The sequence below is a fragment of the Strigops habroptila genome, chromosome 1 (assembly GCF_004027225.2).
Source record: "Strigops habroptila isolate Jane chromosome 1, bStrHab1.2.pri, whole genome shotgun sequence".
NCBI classification, from domain to species: Eukaryota; Metazoa; Chordata; class Aves; order Psittaciformes; family Psittacidae; genus Strigops; species Strigops habroptila.
The window spans coordinates 95634537-95648447 of record NC_044277.2 but is presented as its reverse complement, the minus strand read 5'-3'; the positions used below and the strand labels follow the sequence as shown (position 1 = coordinate 95648447).

Here is a 13911-nt window from a genome sequence, read left to right as displayed (position 1 = left end):
AATCTAACATCAAAAGCAATCTGGACAGCACAGACGTAATGAGTCAAACCTTCTCTTCTGCAGTCTCATATGGCAGCAAAAGGGACAAAATTAAGTAGAAAAATAATCCTTTGGTTGTGCAAAGGCAAGTGAGGAATGTTCTTGTGCATACACCATACTTGGATAACATGAGCTATAACTATGTAAGGACCAAAGAATTTGATCCACTAATTACCGACTTTGATAGCCTGTAGCATTGCTTCTCAACACTGTTCAAGTGCTCATATTGCAATTCATGTGCTCAGGGACAGTACAGTTTGGGAATTTCAATACACATGCAGCACCATCTTACTTCACTTTCTGATATTTGTGTTGCAGTAAGCTTCAAAGTATTCAAAATGCAGAAGACCTACTGATAAAGCGGAGCCAGTAAAGGCTGGCAGAGGGCTGGTCCAGCTCTCTGGTTTGTAAACAAACCCAGCCAGGCTGGCCAGCGAGGGACAGGACCATGGTTTTCCTACTGTATTTCTCACTCACCAATTGTTTCCAGGTATTTTCAGTGACAGAGGAGGAGGGGAACATTTTGACGGTCTGCTTTTTTTCATAAGCTTCCTCCCAGCCTGGAGATAAGCCTGTTGTGGAAAGCCTGTGCCCCCTTTGGTTACAATCAGCATTAGTTCCTCGGAGAGGAGGAAAGACCAGGAGCCAGGTTATCAAGCAGCCCATTCTCAACAGCGATGGTCAAGCTGCTATCAGGCCCATGACTGAGCCCCACAGTTGTCCGGCAGACGCAGATGAAACAATCAACTCTGCTGCGCAGAAATCTGCTAGAAAAACTCCCTCTCTGCCTGTCTATCAGCAACCAGATTTCAATGAATGCAGCTATTATGCACTTTAACTACCAGCCATACGCTTGGTCCTGTTCCCAACAAACCCAAAGGGAATGGTATTATTGACTTAAGTGAGAGCAGAGGCAAGCCCTTCATGGCTCTGCGATCGAGCAACACTAGAGCTTGCTAGCGCTTAGCCAAGAGCGCTGTACGTGAAGTCAGGGAGTTTACTCATGAGAGCGCTTCCTCTGACACGTATGTGTTTGCTGGGCTGAGCCGGCAGCTTGCTTCAGCCCTGCTCTGCCGAGAGGCAGCAAGGGTCTGTGTGATGCTCTGCTCCCTGGAGAAGAGGGCTTTTCTACAACAACTTCCCCAGCAGTTGTTTTGCCAGGATGGGTTCAGGACATGAGAGCACGGAAGCCATATACAAGCCATGAGGCCACACCTGACCGGCTAACACTGCACAGCTCAGCAGAATTGTTTCAAACAAACAACATATTCCTAAAATGAACTGCATCAGAACAAAGCTTTCTCATGAAGCTTGTGCTTCTGCAAGCCACATATTTTCATTGGCACTCCCCCAGGCTTAAAAGCAGATGTAAATGTTACCAAGGCTCCAATACAGCAACTTCTTCCCCCAATCACCAAGGAAAACTTACAGAAAATAACCCACAAAACCTTTACCATTTGAAACAGCAATGCCAACAGCCATTACTATGGAAATAGGAGAACGAATCAGGCATGGGAGTGAGAAGCAACTTCTTCCCCAGCTAATTGCAGGGCCACTAGCAGGGCTGCAGTGTGAAGATGGCTCTTAGCTGAAAAGAGAGGGTGCAACATGGCTTCAGCTGAACACTTGATGACTCAAAATGTTTTCATGTGATGGTGCTCATGCAGATGCATGTCAAGCAAATGCTGGGTTTTCAACACTAAAAATACTCTTGAGTATCAAAACACTGCAAAGCACTGCCTGTTGATTTCTGCAGCTTTCCCATCACTTGGCCGGCCTCCTGCTCCCTTCACCAGTGTCTGCCATCACTGAATGAACATGGAGGCACCCACGACTTCCCTGAAGGGACTGGACTGAAAGCCAGAGACTCTAGGACCTTCCCGGAAATCCAAGTGCTGATGTTAGAAGAAAGCTAAGTTCGCTACTAGATTTCACAGCATACTGAAGCTAAGAGGTAGGCAAGTCTGCTCTGTGGGCAACTGCACACATGGGAATGGAGAAAACCAGGAGTGACACCTAGTTTGGTCAGCTGCTCTTCTGGGGGTTTTCTTCTGGTGGGCTTCCAGGGAGACCCAATTCAGCAAATCCGCTAGAAACAGCAAAACCTGATCCCGCGGGTGTGGGTTTCGTGTAAGAGGATACCCCTCAAACCCAGACATGCAAGTCCACCAAAGGTCTGACTTGAACGCATTACTTCAGTCCTCCCTTACTCATCACGTACAACCCAAGCCCCAGATGTTAACGACTCAGCATGTTTTATCACAGTAGCATGTACACTTTCAATCATCATTAGAGATGAGGAGGGTCTAGGCTCAGGCACCAGGCCAGATGAAGTAAAACTTTCCATGAGGAAAGCTATTTGTTTTCTCTCAGAGCTGCTAGGCTTGGCCAAGAGGGAGGGAGGGAAAAGCTCGCCCAAGCCAGACCGAAGTGTAGACAGTGTTACTGGACTTTGCAGACTACCTGTGTGTTGTTCTAATGACATCTGGACTACTGGAAATCACCGAGTGCACTCAGGAGTTTTCAAAGGCATAATTGTGGCAGCAGCAGACTAAACTTAATGCCTCGAGAGCCAATTGCTTTAATCATGAAGCTGAGATGTATGAAAAAGGATACATTTCAGCAAAAGAATAATTCTGTCTGCTATGGTTCCTGTTCAAATAAACTATATCACCAAACCACGTGCATTTGAAGAATATAGAAGAGTGAAAAAAAAGAACATATGGTTTAGAGGCAAAAAACTTTCATATATACTGTATAGGAGATATATGGACTTGTCAGACATCTAACAGTTCAACACTGTAAGCAATTCATGGGAATGACATTAGCAATAGCTCATATTACATCCAGGAGTTACAGCTTTTACTGCAAAAGTTATTTTTAAAAGAGCCATGTTTAAAATGAAATGGCTGGCAGGGCTATAGCTTTCAGTAACACTTCACCTGTGGTTTTGCCACTTTTACATACTTATTGGGGGCTTAATGCTCCCAATTTACCTTTTCAGAGTAAAATAAAAGTTGCAATGAGTGCATTCATTGGCACAGTGCTATAAAACTCACAGCTGTGCAAAGACAATCACAAGAACAAAAGCCTCCTTGTTTTAAAAAAGATGATGATGTGGTTCCGATACTTTCTGTTAGCCACATATCTAAACATCAGATACCTTCATTTATGGCCTATGTATTTTCATCTCGCTACAAAAAGATTTATAGATCTGATCAAGTCAAGATCAGGATAGGGACCTTTATGAAAGCACCCATGTGGAGAGGAGGAGGCTGAATTAATATACAAACCTTCAGACAAGAGATCTGTCTTTCAGATATTGTTATTCCAGTTCTGGCTCCAACACAGGACTCAAGGTGTTCTGGAAAACAGTTTTTTCAATGGCGGGTGGAACCCTGTCCCCGCTGCCAGCAACGGGAGTATGCTGCTGGTTTCAGTATGGCTGGGACAGCATCTCAAAAGCCTAGCTCTGAACCCAGGCAAAGCTTGTAGAAGCCAAGATCTTCAACTTCAGTACTCAAGCATACCTTGATTAAAGAACCGTCCAGGATGCTGCTTTGCTTTCCAATTAAAAACTACTTTTGTAAAGCTCTGTGCATTAATATAACAAAGGGGGTCACAACATGTATAGTACACCTTGAAATCTGCTGAGAACATAAGTCATACATTTTTTCCTGTTGGTACCAATGTGTTTCCTCCTTGCTTTTTTGAAACAGCTTCATTTTCATCTGTAATGAAAACTACTTTCTTTGATGTTTCTAACGGCAGGAAGTAATTTCACAACTGAGTGTCATTCTGCGGCAGGTAAAAAATCTAATAGCTTATGGGAGTGCCAGTTACAACCTGAGAAATGTTTCTTGGCATTAGCACGCCTAATTGAACTCTCTCCATCGTGGAGAAATAAAAGATGTGGAGCTCAATTTTGTGTTCCACCCAGGCTACACTAGGTCCAGGAAAGGGAAATGGGGATAAGGAAGGTGATTTCAAGCCACCTTCAGCATCTCCTGTTGTGAGCCTGGCTAGATCCCAGCTGCCTGAACATCCTGAAAGCTGTGTGAACTTACACTTCACCGCCTCTGGCTTGGGGTTTCTTCTACCATTAAGAAAAGCATTTAATATTTGGAAAAATTAACTGAGCTGCCCTGGTCAGCAGAAAAGAAGCCGGATTAGTTTAAGAGCACACTGGCACAGCTTTGACCCAAGCCCTAGTTAGAGGCCTGGAAAGAGGAGCATGTTCATAACTGAGATACATATCTGGTAAATTTTCACATCCCCTTGAGAGAACAACTGGTTCAAGGGACCAGGGGGAGTCCTTAACAGCTTGTAGCTTCCACAAACTGGCCATCCTTTCCAGGCAATGCTAATTCCACTTCACGCCTCAAAGGGCTGTACAGCACATAAGACTCATTGATTCCCAAATAAAAGGTTTTCTCTTAAAAGCAATTACTGCATGGACTAGTACTGAAGAGGTCCCTTTAGCCTGCCTAAGGATTTTCTATGAGCTCTACCACCCTAGCACCCCACACTACTCCCAGGTTAGATCTGAAAGGGGCATGTCACGTAACCTTCACTGTCTAGGGCAGGGGTGGCATACACAAAAGGTTAGCCCTGGTGTTGTCTGCCAGGGTGCTCCAGCAAGAGCTTCTGTCAGGGAGGACAGGAGACACCCCCTCTCCTGCTGCAAAGGACCGTAGGCTTCTGCAGAGGACCAACACCAGGCATCAATGTCACCTTTCAACTGCTTTTAATCAACCCTTGCTGTGAAAGCAGCAAAGGGATTCAGCCATAATCTATGTTAGGAGGTTGAATTCAGAATTATTTGAAACGAGTGCTGGTATACATGCCAGGTACCTCTCAATATCAACAGCATAGCCATAATATATCAGGTATCACTTTATATCGGGGTGAGTTTTAAATACATTCTACGAGTTGACTCATATATTCACATACTGAAATGGACAGCACATTTAATGAGTAGCCCAGGTCGCTACTGTAGATTTTGATTTAAAACAAGATTGCCAAGACCAAAACTTATGTGCCAAAATGGAAGGCTCTTCGTGTGCTTCCTTTATCTCACTTCAGCTGCCCACCATTACTAAAGCAGAAAAATGTCATATATAGGACATGTATTTATATAAATTCACTGACTGTTTTTTTCCATCTATATTCTGCAGTATAGATGGTCTATATTTGGAGATACTCCAGACCAAAAGGAATGCATATTGCTTTGATCCCATAAGCTGAAACTAAAAGATTTCTGTTTATACTTAGTCCATTGCTATACATATATTAGATATATAAATCAAACCTCCCCGAAGTGGTTAACAATCAACTAAAATTTTACCAAATATAATCTGGCATAACCAATTAGTATTTTATTTGTCTGATAGTCCTGTAAGTATGTTAAATGTCTATACCTCACACTTCATAAGTACTTTCAGGTAAAACTGGAGGTATTAAATAGCTACACGACACCATGAAGATACACTTTTTTAATGGAGTGATGCTTTGAGAATGTAATTTTTAATGTCATCAAAATATTTCATTACTTTTAAATCACTTTAGGGATGAGCGAAAGAGTTGGTATACCTATAGTAGCAGGCAAAGTAGCAGGTAAGGAAAGCAGTCAAGTATATTTGACCTCTGGCTTTCATATTGTTCACAGGTGCAAACATTATAAAAATACAGAAAAAAAGTTTAAATCATGCTGTAGAAAGGGATTAGAACTGAATCAGTGAGATAACAAATTCTAAAAAAGGAAAGCAGCAGTCAAAAAAGCAAAAAAAAAAAAAAAAAGTAACCGGCCTTACTCACGGGTATGATTTAATATTCTGGTTTTCAGAATATGGTCAGAAAGCACAGATATCTCACCCACTTCTCCTCCAAGGAAAATGCTTAAAAATGGGTATGATACTAAAAAGAAACAATGGTGATGGCTTAAAAGCTCCTATTCTAAAAAGAAAACAAAACAAAACAAAAACAAAAAACCAAAAAAAATATTGAACCATGTATAAAATGAGTTGCTCCTGTTTGGTATAAGCCACTCTGCAAAACCCATTCTCCCTTATTCCACAGTTATGGGCAGAAGTCTGAATGAAATGGCATCAGCACAGAGGCATTATATATGTGAAGCGCTTTGCATTTTCATTGCAGATCTCAGTGAACAGCACCTACCAGGAGCTCCACGAGGAGCAATTACTTGTGGTTTCCAGGCAGTCACCATAGTGGCCGAGCTGCCCTTTGAGACTGTGAGAGGCAGCCCAGATGTCATCCTTCCGTAACAAATAGGTGAGCATGAGAAGAGGATTTTTTACCGAGACAGGATGAGTTGATTAGATAGTTGCTGGAGAGGATAAGATAATATCAGATGTAGCTTCGAGTCATATTTACTCAGGCCTAGGGGTGGGCTGGTGTCACCCAGAGGGGTCCCACTGCACTCCCTGACCTTCAGCAATAAGCTTCTTGGTCCTCTCATGGGGCGGACTCTGCTATTGGACCCAGGGGATGAGGTTCCATGAGCTGACCCAGTGGAAAACTGTGTGGGGTTTGCTATTTTGGGCAGGTTAATTTTCCATTAGCCTGATCTGCCACTCCATAACCAATTGATATGAATCAAACGAAGCAGCAAGAACACATGACTAAGGGCAAGATGGATCAATGCCACCCTTTCCATGGGAGCCTGCACTTACAACATCAGATTAAATGTGATATGAAACCAACGTATGCACTGGTGGCGGCAAAGTTGCCTCCATGAAATGCATATAGCATAGTCCTAAATGGGCTTCAAGCCTGACTCATGGCTTCATGCTTTGTGACTGAGGCATGCCAGGGCTCTGCATGGTTCGAAGAGAGGGTTGTGGCCAGCACAAGTCCCACAAGAGATGCTTCCTGCCTGTAGCCCCTCTGACACGTATTTTCTTTCTTGACTGCCCAAATACTGAAACAAATAAGACAGGAGTAGTTCACGCCTAATTTCTACAAGGGCTTCATTTTGTCAGCAAGACAAGATGACCTTTTGCTCAGGCAGTGAGATAAGGCACAGATAGGAAGGGCAGATCACGTAGGTTATGCTCAATCAGTGTGACCCCTGAGACAAACCTAAGTACCAGTTTAGACATAGAAAAGGGACTTCCGCTAGTTACCACTTCTGATTGCCACTCTTAGAGGGAACAGCTGGTGTTTAATTTTTTGGAACTACATTAGGTTAGGTTTTTTTCTATTATATATTGTTGCTATGACTGTTATGTCTATGAATTCTTTCTTGATCTATAGTTCTTGTGGTCAGCCATAGAACCATTCTGATAGACTGCTGGATGCCAAAGGGAAGTATATCTGGATTTGGCTAGCTGAAGGTATCGTCAGTATCAGTGTAAATGTACATGGTGGCTTCTACAGTTACTTCTGATTTCCTGTCAGAGGACTGGTGTGCATGTGTGCCCAGAAGAGGGGACGGAAGAAAGATAGGGTAAAGACTAAATCATTTATGCTTTGTCAGAGAGAATGAGCATTGCTAAAAACCCTAAAATCTCTCTTTCAGACCACATGGTAGCAAAGTTCCTCTGTTTCTCCAGGAGAAACCTGAAGTAAAAATGGCTGAGGAGCTTCACCCTTCAACCCTGAGCTGTAGTCCCATCTCTCTAGCAGAGACCAGCCAAAGGCAGCTTTCATAGTGCTGTCAGAGAAGTGGTTGCTGGATTTTGGAGAGGTAAGGCAGAAAGATTGCCCATTTCTTGTGCTTTTCTAGAAAGACAGCTACAGACCAGGTTTAGATTTTATCTGTATTCTCTTCCTTCAATAGGTAACTTCTGGTTTCTCTCAAAACCAAAGTTTGGGCATGGCTTTTTGTTTTGATTTGTGTATGCTTCTTGTTTGGTTTGTTGAAATCTTGCTCTTACGGCAAAGGAATGTGGTAAAAATGCATGCTACATGAAGAAAACCTTGTCACAAAAGATATGTTGTGCTAAACTTTAGTGAACTGAGCTTCTAATTAGAAAAAATTCCTTAGACCTGTCTATCATGCAACCAATAATAACTTCTGTTAAGAAAAATCATTTTCCCAGAGTTGAAGTGCAAAAGGCTGATACTCAAGCTCCAAAATATTCATTTGTAATCCTAATTCAGTGAGTAACATGCTGTTTAAAATAGAATGACTAAATGTCCTTTTTTTAAAAAACAGTGCTATGAATTGTCTTTAAATCCTCCCTGAAAGACAATCACATTCAGATGTTCCTTGGCACCAATTAGTTTCAATGCAGACATTTCAAAGGCGTTTCTTCTTCAAATAGCATGCTATGGTTATATAAAGTTATGCGGCTATTGGAAGGGAACACACGTACTGCCTTAAGGTGAAGGTCCACAATACTATTGGGATACTTAGCAGCAAGTGCTAAATCACAGTTCAGTGAGGTGACATAATCAAATTCCCCATTATCCCTTTTACTATGTTCGACTAATAAATCTTTGGAAACTAGAGTTTGACAAGTTCATCACAGCATTTTAACTTTTCAGTGGTGCATGCAGAATACATATAGAATCTTACAAAAGCAAAGAAAAGGCAGCAAGGCCACAATAAGAATAGAAGAAAAAGTAGTCTTAATGTCAAATCACAGAAGACTGAAAAGTTACGCCGAAAGATGTGCTTCCATTTTTAATTTGAACCTTCTCAACTGAAGTAGAGCAGTTTATCATTTACCAGTGAACAGATTTGCACATCAGACATTTCACTGCATTATGAATGGGACAATGTTAAATATGTTTTCACTGAAGTTCCACAGGTCACTGGCAGGGGCATAAGCCAAGACCATACGGTTAAGATTATTGCAACACAGCTATTGGTCATGCAGATAGCTCTATGGTAACGAACAGCATTTAATGCTCAGATAATATGGTTTCATTATCACAAACAAAATGAAAGAGCGCTTTCCCATACAGAGACAATCCAAGCAAAAGTCTGCACCATTCCACCAGGCTGTTAATTGAACTTTTTTCCACCAGGATTCAAAAGAAGGAGGAGGTTAAGGGAACTCACTGATATAGCAACATGGTTGAATGCAAACCTATGCTGTGGAAGACTTACCATCATCCAGGTACATCTGGTCCAATTCCTCAGGTTCTCGCTTGATCGTTACAGGAATAGGGGCCAAATTATGATTACTTTCCTCATGCAACTCTGGCAATGACAGTGGTTGGGTTGTTGGAGACTCATTTCTGTGAACCTTCGGCAGTTGTTGCTGCTGTTGACCCATTATGGATGAGTGAGTTGGACTGCAGGACTGCAAATAGGTTGGCTCTTGGGTAACAGATGGAACTGGAGAAGAGGGACTGTTGGGATAGAGTGTTTGTTGATAACCAAGGGGACAGCTACTGCTCAGATGTTGACTCACCTGCGGCTGCAGCATGATGTGAGATGATTGCTCGGGGGAGCTTGGGTGCACAACTATAGACCTTGGCACTTCCTGTATGGTGGGGACACCTCCAGCGGGCTGCTGAAGTCCGAGGTGACTGTGGCCCGGGTTGGGGATGCACTTGTACGGAGAGGACGAAAGGTCGTGCAGCTTGGGGCTTGCGTTGGGAGAAGGTGACATCACGGCATTTCTCTGCTGACAGGAGGCAAAGCCAGCCACGAGGCACGAACCAGGATCAGGGGGCATCATGATCTGCTGGCTGTAGTATGGTTTAGAGAGAGGGCTTAAGCCTTGGTTCATTGGTCCACAGGTTTGAGCAGGCTCATAGTCATCTGTGGGTTCTGTTTTTATAATTGGAACTGTTAAAAGAAAAAAGTTTTAAATAAACATGAGTTGCGTATTGGTATGATCAAGTTGGCTTGTGGCTAGGATACCCTTTGCAAAACAAACAACGTCTTGAATAAGAGTCTGTGTGTCTTTTGCCTAGTTCTCCCACCCTATAAAAAAAAATGAATGAGTCATCAGCACAAGAAAGTCACAGCTGGTTCTAATATTGAAAAGGACTATTTTCTTTGGACTCTCCTCCAGCACTAATGTGCTATAAAAATCTATTTGCAAATAGCTGTGCTTCAGTAGAAGCTTTGGACCCAAGGGCTCCATGGATTTGTAGTAATCAAAGCAAGAATTCTAACTTGGATATACTACTGCATTTCTACTGCTACTGATGGCCCATTTGATAAATGTCTGCACCTTCGGTAAACCGGAGCATAATAAGGCAGAGATGAGGCTTGCAGAGTTCAATGAAAGTAAAATTGCAAAGATACAAGACAAACTACTATATACAAGGAGTTTTCAATTATGAGGGCATTTCTGAAAGAGTGGGATTTGATTTATTTAGTTTTTACATGATTGTGTTTAATCTTACTAACCAGCCAGTAGGTGTAAAATATTCAATAAGTTCCATCCTACTCTCAGTGATTCCAAGTCGGATCCAAAATGCTAATGCCAGCTCCTAACAAATGTTAACTCAGTCTCTGGCTACCAAGAAAAACTGACTCTATTCTAGACCTCTGCTTGCTATACTCATTGTCCCAAAAGAGGCTCTAACTGAGCTGTCAAGCCATGTTATTAAATATCACCAGTACATGGACAGAATGACTCTCTATGAGGATCAACTCAGTCATAACAAATGTAACAGTGGTAACAAATGCTTTCTCAAATCAGAGAAGAGAGCCTTCCTCAAATCAAAGTGACTTTTTGACATTGGCTTTCTCTCTCAGAGACAGTTGCCTTTGCTGCATCTCCTACAACATACTCAGTGCATAGGTAAAAGACACCCACTTTCTCCATCAGGAAAATTATAATCTGTAGATGTATTTTTGTTAGCCAGATGCAACTCTAATGCATACAACAATTGAGTATCAATGCACAGTGGCATTTATTTTCTTTCCCAAAAAGAGATCCACAGGAGCAGCCATCGCTTGAAGGGGCTGTTGGAAATTTATGATGACACCAGAGAGTATCTTTCAGAATACTAGAACAACCGACCCACTGTGGCAAGAAGTTATTAATGAAACATCTCTGCACAATTCAGCTCAGAGCACATCCATGTTACATGAGTGTCTTTGGCTGCATATTTATTTGCATGTGTTTTACAAACATTCTTATGCATTCTCCAGCCATTTACTATGTTCGTGTACAAGTTTTTTGAACCCCTAAAAATGCACATGTGTGCATGTGTACATATAAAACCTCTTTTAACACTCACAAATTTTGCTGCTGGTGAATGCACTTCACTACCTTTGCTTTACAGTCCCCTAGCCTCTTGTTAACTTTGCTCCTTTTATGTTCTTTTACATATAGATGCTTGTAACACTTGTTTCAAGATTTCTAGCACCCCTAGTAAAAATATGGCTATATATGTAACAGATGCACAGGTGCTGCCCAAGACAAATGTGCTAAGGATAAAGGACTGTCATTGGATTCCTCATAATCTTATTTTCACCTGCTCGTGTGCTGCACACTGGCTAGCAGGGCTACTAATGCACTTGGTTGCAGAGAAGCAGATTCCAGGTTCAGTGACAGCTTTGTAAAACCAATATCACACCCTTTATGAAAATGCAAGACCAAAGAAATGCACCTAGATAAACATAGCAGCTCAGATATTGTAAGAAAATACCTTTAACAAGTTCCTGAGCTAGCAAATATTCTCACATGTTTTATATTAGGTTCACTGTACTAGCACTAACCACAGCACAGCTGGAAATATGATGGTTGTTGAACACTGAATTTTCCCAATATATCACTGTTATAGAAACACCTGTGCTAAATAATTCCAAGCTCAACCACTGGCAATTCAACTCCAATAAACTCTGGAATTGTCTGACTTGTTATAACCTAGGGAAGGGTTATAGCCCTGGTGGCAGGCAGGCTGGAGGCTTTAAAGAAGGCAGGTTCCTGATCTCACACTGATTTTTCATTGTAGCTCTTCTATAGCACATCTTTGCCACTTGGTTTACCAGACACTTTTTGTCACTTATTTTTTCTTTACAAAAGCAATGCCATGGGGTCTATTTGGAGATCTGATTAGTGGCCTTGAACATTGGGAATCTGTTTTCATATGTTGCTACACTGAAATATACCTGCTGCAACCAACAGAGGATAACCAATAAGTCCTGTTCTGCCCTGGGCAAAGGACTGATGGGTGGAAGGGACTCTAGTCCAGCCCAGTTAGTCCAAAAACTCTCTTGGAGATGGTGAAAGCAACCCAGGACACTCCTGGCTGCCCGTAACTTCGGAGTTCAGAGGGAAAATAGAGACTGGCGTTAATTACAGGACTAGTCAGGGTAAGTCATAGTATCTTGTTTGCTGATGGCAGGCTGGTAGCCAGAGAGGGAAATGAGAAGGAGGGTTATGAGATTAAGTGGCATCTCCATTTTATTTGGCATCTGTCTATATAATTTCCTTGTATTGCTCTGAATTGATACTCCTGAGCATCAGTTATTTCATGTAATGGGAAACAAATTGTCCTTAAATGGACAGACACTACCTGCACTTAGGCTTACAGGTGTCTGAACTTGTTCAACTGAATTGTCTCCATTACCTTTTTTGATGTGTTTTTTCAACACAGTAAAAAAGTATCCCCTTGCTAAGTATCATAAATTTTGTTTGTATGCTAATCTCATCATTAGAATGGGCATCACACTGAAATACAGAAAAAGTGTTAATGCTGAAACGGTGAAGGGATTTTTGTGACTTCTCAATGCTTTGCATTAGTATAGCCATTTAACACTGTGCAGATTGAATGTTTGGATCTTACCAAGCTGGGATGCAGACACTCAGTGCCCTTTAAAAAAGTGTAAATGTCTTTACAGGGCACCAGTTTGGAGAAGGAAGCGCTGTAGGATTTATTTTTAATTTTTTTTTCCTGGAGAAATGATTACCAATGACCCAGATGATCTGGAATCAGACCTGCAAAGCTGAGCATGTCAGCAGAAACCTAAGACATTAACACTTCCCTTGCTGGCTAGACCTCAGCTTCTGTATTTTATCTGAATAACTACATTACTTGACTTGTGAAGGACAGATATACCAGAAATTGCTACCTTACACCAGCTAACAGTTTATTTATGACACTTTATCCTGTATCTGCTTCTCCCCAACCTACGTAACTTCACCAAATGGAGTAACAAAAGGCCAAAAATCTTTGCTAATGTTTGAAATTCTAAACTCGACTCAACTGAGCTGTGGGTCTGAGCTCCTGGTCATTCTGAAAACACTTGAATGTGTCAAAAGTTGGTGTAAATCGCCTTATATTCTTTCTTTAAAAGGGCAATCACTTACTTGCACTTTGCAAAGTAGTGCAGAAGGCCCAAGGCAGGAGCTGTGAGTATTTCAAGGCACACCTTTCAAAACCAATGCAGGAACCACCTGTACCTGTATGCTCACTGGCTAGCCACTTACCATCGCAGTGTCTATGGCATTACTCAAACGAGTTTAAATACTTGCATATAATAAGGCTACCAGTTCCTAACACACCCTACCCTCTGTCTCACTGACTTTTGGGGGGCTGAGACCCTCCACTGAGGTGAACAGCTGCAGCGCAAACCTTAGCATGCCCACCTTCACAATTTTCTCCTAGGGAGGAACCCAGTGGGTTCCTCCAGAGCTGTCAGGGCTGATCTCTGGCCAGTTGTCGACTGGCGCTACTGCTTACCCGTTGACTCATGCTTGATTAATGGCAAATCTTTACAGGCCTGAGCTAGAAAAAGGGGTTTCGTTCTCAAATACATCCCTGTGGAGGCATGGTAAGCTAGCTGCCATAACACATACGCATCCCCACCATCGCTCACTTGCACAAGTATTTCACACAGGGAGATGCGATGTGATACACAAGAGTACAGTTCATTTTCTCAGGATTAATGTTTAACAGAGAACAGTATTAGTCTGACTAACTCCAGCTAAA

At 42.1% G+C, this 13911-nt stretch overlaps 1 protein-coding gene across 2 annotated transcripts in view; it reads right to left on the bottom strand.

The window, feature by feature from the left end:
* Positions 1-13911, bottom strand: part of NFATC1 (nuclear factor of activated T cells 1) — a 116898-nt gene that overhangs the window by 23462 nt on the left and 79525 nt on the right. Inside the window, exon 9 of one of the 2 annotated variants that reach the window (XM_030505222.1) lies at positions 9119-9805. In XM_030505222.1, the coding sequence (XP_030361082.1) occupies positions 9119-9805 (687 nt within the window). The remainder of the gene's footprint in view (positions 1-9118; positions 9806-13911) is intronic. The other variant, XM_030505225.1, reaches the window with a different exon arrangement.